The sequence below is a fragment of the Amblyomma mixtum genome, chromosome 2, assembly GCF_055824585.1.
Source record: "Amblyomma mixtum isolate Tamu chromosome 2, ASM5582458v1, whole genome shotgun sequence".
In the NCBI taxonomy this organism is placed as follows: Eukaryota; Metazoa; Arthropoda; class Arachnida; order Ixodida; family Ixodidae; genus Amblyomma; species Amblyomma mixtum.
The window spans coordinates 236710660-236728907 of record NC_143013.1 but is presented as its reverse complement, the minus strand read 5'-3'; the positions used below and the strand labels follow the sequence as shown (position 1 = coordinate 236728907).

Genomic DNA, 18248 nt, shown 5'->3' with positions numbered 1-18248 from the left:
TCGGAGGCAGTGAAGTTAGTTGGAGATTGACGTGGCATTGCCGCATCGCATATCTGAATAGGATTTGCGCCCAGCGGTGGACACATGCACACAAAGAACAAATCTATCGAATTGGTGGTTCACTGAGACAGATACTGTTTCAAATCTCGTGCTGTAGAGATTTATTCCTTCATTAGGAAGAAAAACCACTTAATCGTCTGGTTTAATACCCATCGTCAATTGAGTGTCATCTGCATATAAACACTAGATTTATTTCCCATTCTATAACGGTACTTCTTCCGTCATGATGGTAAAAATTTCCTGTTTGGATGTTATGGTCCGCCTCGATTTATGCCTAATTCAAACTTAAATTTGATTTGTGTGCTTCCTCTGCGATAACAGTATGCAGACAACTGAAGGAAACGCTTTTTTTTCTAGTTTCATTAGCAACCTACTAACCCCTCAATAAAACAGAAAATGTTAACCTCAATCTCATAACACCTCCGCAAAAATCAATTGGTCTTATGCTGCTCGGAGTTAACTGTTGCCCTTGTTCATCTCTGAACACGCTTGAAAGACCGCCGCACCTATGAAGCAAGCCGCGTCATGTTCTGTGCGCAAACCCCAACTTGGTTTTGTCACAGCGTCATCGTGGTTCGTCAAACATGGGATATAATTTGCTTGCATTTCTCTATAGTCGGATACAACTTAAGTCTGCAGTGAAGCTCCGCCCACATTCAGCCTCCGCGCACAGAATTCCTCCTCGACGAAAAAGTAGTCAGCTGCTGCTTAAACGTTTCTTGTTACATAAACAAGAAGCTTATCACAAGAAAAAAAATTATGAGCTCTAGAATTTGGATACGCGGATTGTTTCATATAGCCAAACATTGAAAAGCTGATTTCGCTTACTGTTGCGATTGGGCAGCGGAGTAATACAAGACGCCGCGGACCGCGGCCCAGTGTTAGCAACTGCTGTTTTTTTTTTAAGTTGTATCCTACTATAGTTACGGTTTCAGGATAGTCTGGTATCGACCTGAATTGAACGGCTAAGCTCAGAAACAATTAGACGATCCTTTTAATATAAATCCTGCTTTTCACAACAAAATAGTAGACTATATACAAACCTGAAATATTCTATGGAGGCCAATTTTCAGAATAACGACCACAGCTTAGCCAAAATCGCGTGCCGTGCGGAGCACTCCGCCGCCGCTGCGTCTTGCTCCGTATGACCGTATCATAAAATTTCTGCATGAGATCACTTCGCCTCTTCGTCGCTTCATCAAAAGCTTTCATCATGCAGCAGGCTCAAGAAAATGCTCGGCGAGAGCACAGGACCGAAATATATATCGTCCTTAATAAGTAAAAAAATTGAGGGAACATTAAATTCCGCCTACAGAGTACGACTCGACAGAGTTAATGGCCAAATGCTCATATATGCGGAAATGGTCACTCTCGACTTTACTTTCATAGATCCCTGCAAGTCCGCAAACCGCTACTGGCGCTGGGGTGCAACGGCTGAGCGGTACGCCTCTGCCCTTCGATGGCAGGCGCTGCCGCTCGTGGGTGTTATGGCACAAAGGTTGCTCTTCACGAGCAACCACTTTCGGTCAGTAATTCATTTAACTCCCACATGTCAAGGTAGGTTGCTTCGCTGAGGATTGTTCTCTCGTGGTCAATAACGCCGACGCCGGCTTTTCTGCGACACGAGCTCCTTAACGCTGTAGCGTTAACAAAACTCCTGCATTTTACTAATTACATCCTACATGGTCGTAAAATTATTTCCAAAACACTACCTTAATAGGCTACCTGCAGGCATGGAACACATTCCACAAGCACACCGCGCCAATTCCTTAAACGAATTGGAACATGTCCTTTGAGCCCGGAATATCCCCCGTGAGGGAAAATCAATTATTCATACCATTTTCACACAGCAAACACAATTCTCATTGGAGAGTGCGCTAGATGAGACGGGATTTTACGCCTATCTGAGCATCATTTTTGCGCATTCCTAGTCAGTGTGTACGGACTAGCCGGAAGTGGTCTTGAAATGGGCAAGAAGAAGGTGAAGTGAGTAAACAGCCAGAGTGAAACTTTGAAAAGATACGCGCATCGTTTTGGTTAAGTCGTAAGGAAGTTAGCTCAGAGATGACGCCCAAAAAGAACCAAGGATGAAATTGTCGAAAATCGTTCGGCAGCGGATTCGCGGTGACCCTCGCTGAAGAGTCTTGCCAACGCATTGCAATGTCCATTACCACCGATGCCTGCCTCACCAGGCTCTCGTGAACTCAAACATTAGGTTGCAGGGTGATGCGATGGTGCGACATGTACCTTGTGAAAGCAGTAAAATACGTTTCAGAAGAAAGCGAGGCGTAAACACTCATTATATTGAAAATGTTGACTTAAGTGCAAACGATAGTCTCCAAATATTACTCTTAAAGACACTACGCATGTTTCATTTTTTGTGTATGTGTTTGTGATGCCAACTGCATGGGCGTGCAACAGTTTTAAAGCTGTGCAACAAATAACACATAAAACATTCTTCCGAGTAGCATTGCTGAAGACTTTGTCCTCCTCTTCTACACTGCATCACATCTCGCTCAGTTGTTTGTGGCGGGGACCGTTATGAGTAATGAGGACGATGCCTGCCTTCATAAGTGTCGGCCACCCAAATATAGGATTAAATTAACGCACTAGTAGGAACGTGGGGGTTTTTCACACTCATCAATGCAGCGCAGTTTAGAGAGTGACGTGCTTGCATTCCTCATCTTTCACGGCTATGAAGAGGTGGCGCCCACGGTTTTACTGCCACCTCTGTCAGTTGCAAAGCGCGTGTATGGGATTTCTTCGAACAGTACCAGCCTGCTGTACATCATCTGAGAGCTCATGCGTGTGCTCACTCCATATAGTAACTTCACATCACGGCATTTACGTACATAGTTCGCGCAAGATTACTTAAATAACTCTGCACGCCCATGGGCGAATACAAAAGCCACAATCTAACTCATCGAAAAGGTCAGTCCTGGCAAAAGTATTATAGCGAGCATGAAACGTAAGATATAAAGGTGCCCCATGCACGCCTTTCACTCCACTTTTTCTTAACGTCTAGAGATGCAAACGTCTAGAGATGCAAAGGGCTCTCGAGTCAATGTAAAGCAATGGGCTTTTGAACTCACTCTTTCGAAGAAGTGTCACTCGAGGGTTACACTCACCGTCCAGCCTCCACCGTCGGTGTCCATGTCACAGTATACTCTCTGTCCCCATGAACCGGCTGCATTATGGAACACGGTGTACACTCCACTTGTGTAGTGGCCGGCTAGAAGAATGTCACCGCAGTGTCGAGGCTTATACTCAACTGGAAAACGAACAACACAGTGTTTTTTCCTTCTTCCATAGCGCCCAACTACTTCGTTGCAAAGGAAAAGTCGCCGTCTCTGTTGTTTCGGTTTGGTTTGGTTTATTGGGGTTTAACGTCCCAAAGCGACCCAGGCTATGAGAGACGCCGTAGTGAAGGGCTCCGGAAATTTCGACCAACTGGGGTTTTTTAACGTGCACTGACATCGCACAGTACACGGGCCTCTAGAATTTCTCCTTCATCGAAATTCGGCCGCCGCGACCGGGATCGAACCCGCGTCTTTCGTGTCAGCAGCCGAGCGCCGTAACCACTGAGCCACCGCGGGGCATCTCTGTTGTTTCATTTATTACATTAGCCTTACAGTATGTTAATTACAATTTCATAAAACAAGGGGACTGATACTAAATGAATATTCTACATTAGAGCGCAATCCTTAAGCCACAACATTAGGCAGTGATGCCAAATTTTAATTGTCTGACACAAAATTAAAGAAGATATTGCAAAAAAAAACTGTCATGATCAAACGAAAGAGAACATGTATTAAAAATTCTGAAAGGCACGAAAATATTCCTTGCTTCATTGCATAAAGCGCGACACATTCAATGTACGTCGTTACCCACAGTGTGAGTGAAGAGGAAATCATTAATGCCTTAGAGAAAGAAGCTATTTCTTTCTGCTTTGCAGATTCAGGATTGTTCTCTAAATATTTTTTGAGAGACGTGCATGAATGTAGAAGCATTACTAAATAAAACAAACGTCCCACTTAATGATATGTACAATAAACGGCGAACGTGGAAATGTAATACCTAACAATAATTTGAAAATGAAGAAACTTATTGACCATGAGAGTGAATGCTCAAAAGGCGTTTGAATATGATGAAAGATATTACAAAGCCACTACGTTTCTTATTTGTAAATTTTAAATTCAAGAAATTTGTATTAAAAAATTACGAGGAACTTTAGCGGCTAAAGTGGTGAAAGGCGAAAGCCTGAGTGCTGCATTCTGCTACGCGATTGTTCACTGCACATTTTGTTGGTGCATTAATTAACTGCCACTTAATGACGCTTAAGCTTCGCCTTTAGGAGTGGAACGCGACAGCGTGTTGTAGCGCTGCCGCGGAGTCCAAGGAACGCCACCACCCGGTCGGCGCGATGCGTTGCACTTTGAACGCAACGCTTTTTGAGGAAAGGAAATGGGGCTGTAATTCTCTGTCATCTCGGTGGACACCTGAGCCGCACGGTGCAGGAAGGCAGGAAGAGCGAGTGAAAGAAGAAAGAGGGGCCGTAATGAAGAAAATGAAAATTGTATTTGAGGAAAGGAAATTACGCATCAACAGTCTCACATATCTCAGTAGACACTAGTCGAAAATTGTATTTGAGGAAAGGAAGTTGCGCAGTAACTGTCTCACATATTTCGGTGGACACCCGTCAAAATTCGCGTGCGGTGACGTCACGACAATTTGGACCAATCTGAAAGGCGGACCAGTACGCCTTGCTCGTCGGTAAATTGGATTTTGAGGAAAGGAAATGTCTCTGTCTCTCATATCTCGGTGGACAGGAGCATCACCTAAACCTCGCCGTAACGGGAAGGGAGGAAGATGGGAGTGAACGAAGACATCGTAATCAGTAGACGCACCTTTGTTCATTCCAAACCATCGAGCTGGCATGGCGGAGGGGTAACGCCTTCAGCAAAAACTTTCTTCTTTCTTTCAGCTGCACACAGGTACCTTACCTGTTAAAAGCTGGTTACATGAAAGAGACATGTATGTCCCGTGGGGCGCCCATTGCCTTCTGTGTAGAAAGGAGGAAACAATTGACCATGTTTTTGTCGACTGTAATAATGCAATCTTCTTTTGGGACGTGTTGCAGCGAACCATAAAGAAAGATTTGCCGCTCACTCCGCACGGCATTAGGTTTCTGCCTGTCGAAGACGATGGAGCTCCATATGACACCATTTTTCTACTTGGCTTGCATGCTGTGTGGCGTAGTGCCATGGCATATCGCCATTGCGATCCTGGAGCCACATCTGTGTATCAATATTTTGTTGAGAGTGTCCTGAAAATTTTCGATGTGTTAAAAGACCGAGGTTTTGACGAAGAAATTGTATCCCTTTTCCAGAATCTATCCCAACTGAAGAAGTTGGAATGGTCGCTGGAAGGGAGGAGTGCTGTAGCCATGTAAATAGCCATGTAAATAGTCACATATGTTGTAATGCACTGTATTCCCACGCCTTTGAAGGCAATAAAGAAAAAAAAAAAGCTGGCATGGCGGAGTGGTAGCGTGCTCGACTCGCACTACGGAGACCGGGGTTCGATTCCCAAGCTCGGCCGATTTCTTACTCGCTTTTATTTATCTGGTCTGGCTAGAAAGGTTAATTAGACTAATTGGTTAAGTAAGCAATTAACTAAACTCAGTCGAACTTACTTGGAGCATCACTATACGATCCCTTTAATTGGTGGCATGGTTAGTAGCCAAAGTACAATTGGCCCCGTTTGAAATTCGCGCACTGTGACGTCACGACCGTTTCGACCAATTGAAAAGCGTGACATTTCTGTCGACAGCTCCTGCTTACAACGATGAGGCATTAAAGGCTTCCGCCTTAAAATTTATTAATCATCGAAAATTCTCTAATGCACGATCGCGAGCGAATATCGACGATTATCACTTTATCCGACCGTGTCGAATCACACTACCCAGCTGACCACTATAAAAGCGAGTATGGAAATGTCAAGAAAAAAGAACAAATCGTCCTCTTTGGTTTCATCTCTGTCGTTAATGGCGCAGATCGGTCAATTTCTCGACGATGATCAGCCCCGACATGGTGCGGAATTCCTCAAGTGAGCTTCCCCACAAACCGCGCTCGATGAAAAGAAGACTGCCGATCCCAAGCTTCGAACGATCATCAAGCGAAAGCACGCGGTTTCTTGTGTTATCCTTCCATAACATTCCTCATGTTTTAGGGCCATACCCATGGCACCTGTAATCTCTTTGTTCTAGACTGTGGTGTCCCGGTGAGGGGGAAGGCCACCGGGAAAAGCATTTCCAGAGACCTCCTAGCTCGGCGCCATATAAACCCCGACTAGGAGCATCACCGCCAGCTGAACTCCATGCGGAACTGATGGCAGCAGCGGTAACGGCTAGTGCAGCGGCCCCTGTAGTGGCGGTCAGATAACAGGACACTGCGAGCCAACGTTTTTAGATCCCTTTCAGTTTGCAAGCTCCCCCGGGCCGAGCCCGAGAAAGCGGCCCCCGTCCGCTTCCACTCACCACGCGGGGCTGCTGTCGCTGTCGGCCCGGAGCCGCAGGAGCGCTCGCGCTTGGCAGTTGCTGTGACAGCCTGTTCTCATCCGCGATAACATTGGGAGCGAACACGTCGAACTCAAATTTGCTGCACTTTTGTAGCTGTCACGTTGGAACTTCAGTCTGATGGTTAAATAAATGTTTCGCCTGGCTAGTAAGGGTGAGATAAAGCGCAGGGTGATGCCAGTTCGCAAAATACCAATCGTTTGCATTGCGCTTTATCGCATCGCGTTCGCGACGTTTAGCGCTATGCGTATGTTGGAGTAAAGCTATCAATATTTTTTCGGTAGAATGCACGAAACATCAATGAAAGGTTAAAACTAGCGATGTTCCACTTCTAGATCAGTCACGAAATTCCGCGCTATATTATCAACGAAGCACCGCACATACCAGCAGCATTTTGCACGTTCTTCAGAATGCCAATTTCAGTGAACACAACTAAAAATGCAGACACACTTAGCTGGATGCAGGGAGGGAATAACTATAGAAGAGCTTTTTATTTGCAATGATCGCAGAGACGGGAGCAGCGTCCTGCACTTTCATTTTTAGAATGTTAATTTCATTGAACACAGACAAGCATTAAATGCAGACACACTAAATCGGAAGCACGGAGGGAATGGCTACAGAAGGCGAGCTTTTTTATTTGCAATAACCTTTTCTCTGTTCTCCAGCCGACGGTTGTCTCTCGCATAGAAGTGCATGCGTTTCACTATGACAAAATGCAGCAGTTGGCATGTAAAAGTGGCCATATGCTCTGCACATCCAAGCCGAGCAAGGTTTTGCAATTGCAGCTCGTCTAGCACCTCCCAAAAAATGTCCCCAAAAACGGGACCTTCTTTCAAAGAATTCGAGATTGCTTAGTTTACAATGTTAGTAAACTCTAGCATCTTTTTGGTGGGATGCTTTAAGCACCCTTGCTTGAAGCTTTTGTATACTGTAAGATAAGGTCACTGCCAACAACTGGCACAGGAGAGCTGATATATTCCATGCTGATATCTGCTGGCTGCTCCAAATCAGGCGGCGGCGACGATGGCGTAGGCGCGAAGGGCCACGCTGGTCGGGCAAACAGCGTGGCGAGCGCCACCGCGCGGCAGGAAACGGGAAGGCGACAATCCGCGCACCGCAGCTTTCGAACTGAAAGAGATCTAAAAACGTTGCTGCGAGCAAGAAACAGGGCGGCGAACAAGCCAGTGACGCGCCTTTACCATGCAGAGGACATCGACCACACATCCTTTACGGTTGTGTCCGAGAGGAAAAACAGCTGCTGGCGTTCGTGTATTCTTCAGGCCAACCGAAGCACAGTGCCTACAGAAATCCAACCCTAATATCGTGACTTCGACGGTTGTGGCGTCGGCTCAAGAGAAAGTTCTCTGCCATCGCCTTGAAAACGACGGCAGCTTGATGTTTACAGTATCGACACTCTCCGTGCCAACCATCTACTCACAGTAACTAAGCTGGCTGGAGAAGTTGTACAGCCCTGAGACCCATACTCTTACAAGGCCAGTTAGGGCAGAATTCAAGACGTACTTGTGACCTACTAGAAAAAGATGTTCAGGAGTATCTACGTGACCAAGGCGTTCCCTCAGCGCGGAGGATAACTGCTTGCACTCCTGAGGACGGTGCCAATAGTCAAAAAGGTGCTCTGTGGCTCTGCCATTTTGGAATTCGTTAAAGATGCACCACTGCCCAAACGAGATACGCATGGGTGCTATATTTTCCCGCAACTGCATACGCCGGAGCAGCAACACAATGCTGCAAATGCTAGGGTTATCGCCACAAATATTCAGAATTGGTACCGGCCCCGTGCGCTGCAAAGTGTGTGTTGGCCCACATTCCCACAAATATTGCACCTACAGAGCAAAGCCAAAATCCACAAAATGCGCTGGCTCACACCCTGCTCCATACGGAATGCGTTCTAAAAAAAAGCTGCTCCACTGGCTCGCACAGTAGAGCAAGCACAAGGGAAACCACCCAAGCGCCCTATTCCATCCTCTAACGCTGACGTGGTTTTCACGAATACGTCACATTTCTCGCAAAATCAGTCAACGGGAAATGAAGAAACAGCTGACAACATATACGACACTGATGACAAAAAGAGGCACTGGAAGTCCGTTGCTTCTCCTCCATCAAAGCTGTCGCAACACTCCACACAAGAGTGACAAACAGCCTCTCTCGCTCTTAGTCTAAGGCGCCGCAACCCGACAGGACAATAAGCGAAAGGCAGCAAAACGGAAGCACTGAACAAGAAATCAGATGCGTACTGACTCCGATGCTACTTCCAGCCATCTACCTCTCGCCTGCGCTAACCGTTCGTCACAAGGTGTCTCTCAGGAGTAGAAGCTCTACCTGCAATGCAGCCGTTGGTGTCGGCCTGCTACGCTCCGCATTGGCGTATTACAAGACATCACTAATCATGGTTTCCGCAAAGACAGCTTCACCAAAGCTGAACACCGTCAGCATCTTTCGCACATCAACCATTTTTCAAAGAATGATCGTGGTTTACGCTCCAAACTGTACGATTTCCGGCAGCTCATGCCAGCGCACCACTTCGCTTTCATAGTCACCTCTGAATCACGCGTCGAGGAAAATTTGCGACTGCGCGGATACTATTTTCGCTACTCACAAGGACAGATGACGTAAGATGATGACTAATAGGTTTTCGCAATGATATACCGGCCTCCTTGGTTGATGTCCCGCCTAACAGTGGCAACTAATACACGTGCGCCGTAACAGTAATTGCTAGAAAAGAGCGCAGTCTGGTTGGAGTGTGTTTATCCAGGCACGGCATTCGACGCTTGGAAGCTTGAAAACTAGATAGCAAGAACGCCCTCTCCGCCTATTCTCTGTAGAGACTTCAATGCCTCACAATGAAATTTGGGGCAGCTCACATACATGTGACCGAGGTGCCAAGCGTTCAGAACTTTTCTCAACCCGTTCAATTGAGCGCGATCACTGATTGCAGCATAACCTACCTCAGAGGCCGTACGACTGCCATCAGCATCGACGTGACCTCTGTAATGAGTTCACTTGCACACAGCTTTAGCTGGTTCACCAAATTGGAAACACGAGGAAGTCACCATTACCCCGACCTCACATCAGCTGCCCGCGCGCAGACTGCGGCTAAGGAATTCCTTACAAAATCTACAGGCCTGGGATGAATACAAGGAAGCTGTAAGGAAAGAAACCCCGAATTAGGAATTGGTATCGATTGAGGCTCATTCCTTGAAAGAAGGTACACGAATTACAGCTAAAAATGATGGCCAACCTTCAACTTTGCAGGCATTTCAGTCTGTGTGCTTTTCGCAGGCGAGTTGCAAGGAAAGGAAGCGGTGGTAAGCCCTCTGCTGCGCAATATTGCCTTTATGAACGTAAGAAGAGGCTTTCCGAAGCAGTACGCGCAAAGATTTATGCTTACAATATATGCATCAGGCACGCGTATTGTTCGCGCTGTATTGCCCACCAACGTCTTCAGAGAGTTTTACGGCACATTACGATGTACCTGGATCCTTGAGGTCTTTGTCTCCCGCCAGAAAACAGTGTTGTCATGGCTTTCACAAGAAAAACAATAACCCAATATCTACTTCAATTAGGTGAACGGTCGCTACCTTATGTAGTAGCTTAGAGATTCCTAAGCCTTACTATAGACAGAAATCTCTCACAGTCACCTCAGATCAATAAAATCCGGGAGAGGATCACTGCAGCACCGCATGTTTTCATGTCCATGGCGGGAAAACGATGGGGAGACAACTGTAGGCAGACAGTTTTACTTAAAAAAGCCCTTGTTGAAGGAACCGTGGACTACTGTTTACCGGTTCTCCGCAGATTATCTCTAACAAGCAAGAAGATTCTAGAGGCCGCGCGGAAAAACTTCCTCCGGATATGCTTTCGCCTCCAAAAGGGTTCCTCTCCATCGGGAACAGTAGCGGAAGCAGCCTGTCTACCGTTAGATGCGACTGCCGCCAAGGAAACGGCGTACCCGTCTCCACCCTGTCCTCTAAGGGAAAAAGCACTTACTACACCGCGTCCACTAACCCACTCCAACTCTGGATTTGGCCAAGCTGTGCATATCCTGCTCTTCCCTACTATTAAACATCCACAGAAACTAATGCCTCTGACCTTTTACCCCTGTACACTTTCGCCTCTAAATGTGAAAAAGTTTCTTCCAGCCTGTGAATGCAATGAATCGCGTGCTACAGGGAGCGCTTCTGCAACCTACTCTCCCCTACTTAACCAAGGAATATACTCAGCATACCCACGTCTTCACCAACGGTACAACTACTCAAGAAACTTCTTCCTGTGGGTTCGCTTTGCCTCAACAAGTCATGTCCTTCCTTAGCGGCTGCAGCGGCAGACATCCTCTACGACAGCTGAGCTTCACGGCATTAAAGAAGCTGTTTAATATATCCTGAACCGATCCCAGACCGATCGGTTATCCTTATCTACTCCAAAGCATCTCTATAGATCTTCTCAAAAATGCTGAAGAATTGTGTTCAGCCCGTTTACCCTGAGATGTGGTATCTGCATCTTTGGCGATTGCCGCAGGCCACTGCATACAATTTCATTGGATACGAGCACACTGTGTCATTCCGGAAAATAAAGAAAGTAGATGAAGCTGCCCAAAAAGGTCACCAACATCGGAGATACTTCCCACTTTCTTCAGGAAATTTTATGCGGCCCAAATGATTGAAATATTTCCTTTCCAAGAAACTTATCGGCTCTGGAGCTTGCCGGCACATCACTATCAACTTCTTCACTTAGTCAACCAACATCTCAGATCAGGACTCTCACTCAGAATTCTTCGCCACCTGGAAAAACCTTATGACCAACTGCACCTGAAAATTGCATTTATAAACGGGCTGCAATGCCCTTTCGGTCAAAGGAACAGTCGGCCTTGTGACAACCGCTGCTCGATGGAAACTGCGGAACATGTCCTGCTTGAGTGCCCTGCCTATGCTGAGGAGCGTGCGTTCTATCAACATTACATGGAGAAGCTGTCCCCAGTGTATCTAACAAATATCAGCGTATTAGGTCGTTTAGCCTGCCTTAGGCAACAGAGGCGAGCAAAGAACCTTTTTTGCATGTTTAAAAGACATTAGAGATTTCGTCAAGCTTTAATTTCACCTTGCATATTACCCTAATGCATTTTTCATGCAGTGAACTTTTTTAGCCCACTTGACAGGCAATGCCCTTCATTTAATATATTACATCATTACTCGCAGACGCATCGTGGTACGAATTTTATGACCGCTTTTTATCTTGTCCACTTCTTACTTTATTATTTTACTTTTACCGCACCACTCACTGTCACTCTTTAACTTCCATATTCTCTTATTCACGCACAGCAGCATGCCAGCGATTTTTAAGCTCCGGCTGAGTTTTTTTTTCATTAAAGTGATGCTCTCTCTCCCATTACAAATAAGTACAAGTTCAGCCGAATGATTTTTCCACCGCATGATAATATATCGGTCAAAGCGAGGAATCCGTTTGGAGAAGGCTCCATACGAGTTTCCCATAGTCCGTAGATATTAAGCAAAACATATCGACAAAAGGTGAAGCCGGAGTGTAGGTGGCATTGCGACCCGGCGATATGTGATCAAATCTTGTGCGAGAGAAAAGAAGGGCCACCCCCGGCGGATCTACTGCAATATCTTTCTCTAGCGCCGTGGATGCCCTGCTTCCCACCTAAGATCCGGCCGTCTATGTCCCTGCCGTTGAATGGGCCGCCCTGGTCGCTTTGGACGAAATAAAGTTTTTGCATCCATCTATCTATCACTTATTGCTCCCTAAAACGAGGCCGAGTGGGGCTGTCAGCAGCTGGGAAAACCTTCCTGCAAAAAGTCCTCCTATTTCATGGTGCACCGCATGCGGCGTGCTTCTGACACGGGCATAACGGCAAGTATAGAACACGTGGTCCCCGGCCACTAAGCTGCCTTGCCGAGTAGTTCCGGTTTCTAAGCTTCGCAGTCAGTCCGCGGCTATCTAGCGCGCATTCGCTAGCTATCAGAGCCCAGCTGCGCGTAGCTGTCGACCGCCGACTGGCCGGCAGCGGCGGAGACGTGTTCCCGTCGATTACGTCTTGGTTCTTCCAGAACTGAGAAACTGCGCGCTTGTAACAGGCTGTTCGCTGCCTATGCAATGAAACCTCGTCGCAAGACTTCAGCGCATTTACTCAGTTTTTACTGCTTATGCAGAGCCACTATGAAGGTTGCATATTGTTATGCTCTTTAATCAAGCAGTAACATCAAGCAAAACGGCTGTGTCTATAGAGAAGGCGGGGCCAAATCTTGTCCGCAAAATTGTACACTTGGCAAACAGCAACTATTGTACTGCGGACATTGCTATTATATCTTAGGTAGCACAAAAAAATCAGTCAACCAGAAACAAGCAGAAAACAGTGCTCCTCGGAGGGTAGCGTTAATATTTGCGGCTGGTGCTCGAGGTTCTCATCGTCCCATGTGCAACAACCACTATATCAAATAAACCTAAAGCTGACTGCACTACTAGCAGTGAAGTAAATTACCCACAGGCCTAAAGAGATAGACATTGCCGCTTTGTCCTGTCTCTCTCTTGCTTGTCCCCGTGTTCTGGGCGTTTACATTTCGTCAGTACCCTGAGACCGTTTGCAACAGGGTGTGGCTATCAGACAATATCGCACGCTAGTTAAGAAAGTTACCGCTTTATTGGGAGGTTGCGAATTGCATCAAAAGTTACCCTATTAGTGTATGCTATGCATTGGCAGTTTTGAAAGAATGTGCGCTAAATCTATGGGTCACCGGTGACGCTTCGTGGGCGCGGTAAGAAAACAGTTGAAGCGCACTTGGCCCGCTATCTGTGATTGATGTCGGTGTCTATTCGGACTTCTCGCTTTCTTGCTTTAAATTCGTTTCTTAATTTGGCACCAAAAAAGGGCCGTATAAGTGGTGAAAAATGGCCACTATATGCGTATCATCTAGAAGATTGGGGGGAAAATCACATCACTCTCATAATTCCAAGCAAAATATTGTAGAATCTCAACCGTTCGTCCCACATGATCTAAGAATGCCCACATCCAATATACGCTGCACCCTTTCACTCCCCAACCCACTCCTCCTGTCAGACAAACCATTACCTTTTGGACACTGGAGCAAGCGGACAGCTTAAGCTGATCTACCGGGCAAGTTTGGAGGGGACGCCAGTGTTATGACATATTGTTGGCACAATTGTTATGATATGCCGTGGAATGCTTGGTTTTACAACTGTAAAATATAATACCTATATCGTGAATTTTATTTTAAATACTGCAATATTCCACTTTTACATGAATGTTATAAAGAAGTGAAACAAAGCACCGGCACACAGCACACTAAGCACCGGCATACTAAGACATTTTACACAGAATGCAGGCTTTAGAAAGATCAAAGCCGTGAGGAGAATGCCAAGAAGAAAACGTTTTGCTGGTTAGGGCATGAGCTCATCTATTAGCATTGCCGTGGCGTCTTCAGTGTAATGTTCTCAATACTAGACGGCAGTTATTATATATTATTAAGATTATTATTTTGTATTAACTTTACGAACGCGATAAAATTAATATTTCTGCGTCGCTAATCTGCGGCGAGTTCACAAATTGAAACACTTACCTCTTTCGAAACGTCCCATGATGACACCAGATGGTAGTTGCCCAAGCGCTATTGCGTAGGCAAAGGTAACTGGGAGCATGATGTTGGAAAACATGTTGAATATAATGTGGCGGTTCCTGGTAAAGAGATGGAATGTAGAAAAAGAATGAATAGTGTGAACATGTCTTTCCGAAGACATGAACTATGCGATATTCGTACACTCTAAGCAGCATTACAAAACCTATTAAGACTATTCTTAAAAATGATCTGACCTGTTTCCATTCAAACTGATATCAACATTATTGATCAGCATCAAAGGCTACTGTATAATTTTTCAGTGAATTCCAGCTCCCAATGCAAATTTAGAGAAAGGCAAGCCACTTGAAATGCCCAGAATATGTCCAGCATTCGAGCTTCAGGACAACATAATTCCGATGCTTACCAAATGGCTGAAAGCTATGTTTCGTGATGAGAAGGATTGGCTGTACAGTTACACTTGTCATATTGCTGTTATCAGATCCGTTGACCAGCTGAGTTAGAGAGTTAGAGTGCCGATTTAGAAACAGCGTCTTTAAAAGACACTTAGGTGAAATCAAAGCAGGCCTTTATCACAAGGATACCATACCCCAACGATATACAGGTCAGCTTCACTAAAAGTATTATGTTAGTAACTAGAGAAGACATCAAAAAGGAAAGCATATGCCTCCGTCACCGGCCCACTTTGCACGTAAACTGCGCGTGCCAACGCTGGTGTTTTTGGAGTGCATCTGAGAGGCTACACTACAGCACCATTTACTTCCAACAGTTACCATGGAGACCTTTTTTCATATAGAATACTCAGGCTTGAATTGAGTGGCGAAAAATTTTTCAGTTCAATTTTGTCAGCAACAAAGAAGCCTCTTGATATCGGACAATCTTAACACATCCAGAATGGGGCGCTAGATCGATTTCACTAAAAACAAATTCTATGAACTACTTTTCAGCATCTCTTTTAAACTCATAGCATGGGCGTCGCCTAAGCAAAACAAAAGCAATACGAACATGTACATAGATGCCGACCAGGTAAATAAAGCTTTCTGGTTATAGAAACAGCCGGCTGAATCGTCTTTAATGAGCAGTTCAGCGTATGAGAGCAGCAGCAAAGTAACGAGTGTGTGTATATCTTGGAACTCTGAAGCACTGGTATAATATTCTGGAGTTTAGAGACGTAATGGGTGCATCTCTGTTGTTTTGTAATGATTTCCTGGCTTGGGTTTTGTTCTCTATTATTGCAAACACGGTCATGGCCGATTCGGGCCTAGAGTGTGGAAGCAAGATTATTTGTTTTGGTCGGGGGGCGACAATCCTAACTGAGTGGTCTCCGCCTTTTCTAACTCTCCTGGAGCTCAGTGCTCGGCGTAGAGGGCTTGACTGCTTGCCTGCACAATCGCAAAAAAAAAAATGTCTAGGCGCATATGACGTAGGCTAGTAGGACTATACAGGAAATTTCTGAAATTTCAATGCGTACGAAAGCAAGCTAGCTCTCATGCAGGCATCGCGGAGACTGTTATCTTGAATATAAGTACAAATATTTCTCGCATATAACAAGCGCTGACCAAATTGTATGAGCTGAGGAAGTAGAGTTAAAACATCATTTCTTTTCCAAGCGGAATAGCATAAAGCAGAAGAAGCCGCACAGGAAACAAGCCAGTGATTACTTTTCCTGCTACTACATTTGACAGTAAAAAAACGTATTTTCCTCAGTTATTGTCCTAACATCTATTCTTTCACTCTAACACAGCTTAAGAACAATGTGAAGCGTTGGAGCCGAGAGCCACCGTAACCAAAGAGCATAAGGGTTATGTTTTTTTTTTAATTTTGTAGCTTTCTTGTATTGGAGATTAATAAGAGCAGAAGATAAAAACAACCATGTGCCGCAGGTGGGATCTTAACCCACGACCTCGAATTTCGCGTCCGGTGCTCTACCAACTGAACTACGGCGACTTTTTTTCTTTATTTAATTCAGCTACGTCGATGGCTATATAATCTTCTGCTTTCGATGGTATTTATGTGTACTGTAACCGAACCTCCAGAGTGTTCACCAACGCCCCCCTCGTGGACAGCGGCGGACGTAGCACGTCCTGTATAGCCGCGAGTTCCCCGTACGAGCCTGGTCGAACGGTGACGGTGGAAGTGTGCGATAACCCTATTAAGCTAGCTACGGCATGAAGACTGCCATATTTGAGGCCCTCGATAAAATATTAAGAAGACAAGGTAATGAAAATAACTGCTTGTTACGAAAGAAATGACAGAAGCCAACAGTCAGTGAACACCTGCGTTTATTATTTCCCATTGATAAAACTACAAAATTATATGAAAAGACATTAGCTATGCTACGTGATTTCGATGACTGCTTGCTTCCATCATTTGTGTTATAACTAGCATCTCTTTCCATTGTTTTCTTAAGATCAACGTGCCTGGATTCTTTCAAGAAAGAAACATTTTGAGAAACAATAATTCCTTTCTGATCGTTTAGCTTCTTCAGCAATACAAACAAATTTTTGCTTACTGCGTTTGGAGCATGATGTCTTAAAGCATTTATGGATCATAAAACTCTAGCCTACCCAACACTTGACAATTTCGCCCTAGTTGACCAGCCGTAAGAAGGGTAAGAGTACCGCTATATAAACGTTGTTATTTTACATGAAAGCCGCTGCCCGAAAGATAACTTGAATGTTTCGTAAACCCACCTCGCACCAGACTAGCTGTTCTTTTACCCGTCTGCAGCCTTCAATATTACGGTGAAAGCGTTTCTGGGCTCATGAGTGGCGCAGAAGGAAGTTGTAGATAGAGGCTGTCCACAAAAGTGGACGCATGAACTCTCAATCATAAGCTGTGTGTTAATTAAAATAATACGAAAAGAAAATTGGGGTCTAGGTGTGACTAGAACGCGGGCTGACCGCGTGACAGACGGGGACGCTTCCACTCCGCTACGCCAAATTTTATATCTTCATTGAATAGAAATCAGACCCGCTAAGCTACCATATGTTTTACGTATACGCATACTATTCCGCGATGCAGAGACATTCTAATGTCTTCGTACAGTGCACTACACGAGTACATCAGAATTGCGGGAGACATACGCATGCGTCAAGAATCGCCAACCTTTCAGGTGGCCGTTTCTGCGCAGCATAACCTGCCGCCCCGCTCCAAGGCGCACTGTTCACTAAACAGAGACTTAGATGAACTAGGTGGTTCTGCGTGGCGATCCATCATGCAGGTCTTCCACAGGCTAGAAATTCAAATCAGCATTAACAGATCGCACGGAATAACGGAGTCTTTAAGACAGGCAAGAACCGTATACTCCAAGGCGAGACCTCAATGTCCATTGTGATAGTCCGCTGTAGTATGTGCCAGAAAAACGCTGCATCATGGAACTACACAAAGCAATGATCGATCGTCTCTGATTGGCCGCACAGGTGACAGTTAGCCGACCAAAGCGCAAAAGTTCCCTTGGCGCGAAGCCAGGCCTTGACGTGGAGAGTCGAATTGGGGAATTAAAAAAAAAAGTAGGATTTAGCAGCAGGCTGAATACATATCCGATGAACTCGTTTCAACAAACTCGGATTCATGAGACCAAGGTAAGGCTGCCGATACATGGGCAGAGGGAATAGAGATTCTATTAAGGCGGAAGCCTTTAATGCCTCATCGTTGTAAGCAGCAGTTGTAAGCAGCAAGAAAGAGAAAAATAGAGAGAGTAAAGACGCGCGTCGCAACCACCGCGTTCGCCGAAGCGGACGCTGGCTTAAAAAACAGATAAGCGGCCGTAGCCCGAAGGCTGCAACCCCCTCTTAGAGGCGAAGCTTAACATCTTAACCACACATCAGTGACACAAGCAGCAACACCACGCTTAAAGCTTTCGCCTCACCGCACATTAGGTCAACAAAGAGCATCCTGAATTTTAGGTACTTTTGTCATCTGCCTCCTTGACAGGTAAAATAAATACTGCACCGAGAAGCAAACGGCCAGGAAATGAAAGGTAT

General features: G+C 45.5%; 1 protein-coding gene across 1 annotated transcript in view; it reads right to left on the bottom strand.

Moving 5' to 3' along the window:
* Positions 1–18248, bottom strand: part of LOC149363032 (techylectin-5A-like) — a 51386-nt gene that overhangs the window by 31089 nt on the left and 2049 nt on the right. Inside the window, exons 2-3 of the mRNA XM_089568421.1 lie at positions 5356–5386; positions 3189–3331 (exon numbers count right to left, since the gene is read on the bottom strand). Of these exons, the coding sequence (XP_089424547.1) occupies positions 3189–3331; positions 5356–5386 (174 nt within the window). The remainder of the gene's footprint in view (positions 1–3188; positions 3332–5355; positions 5387–18248) is intronic.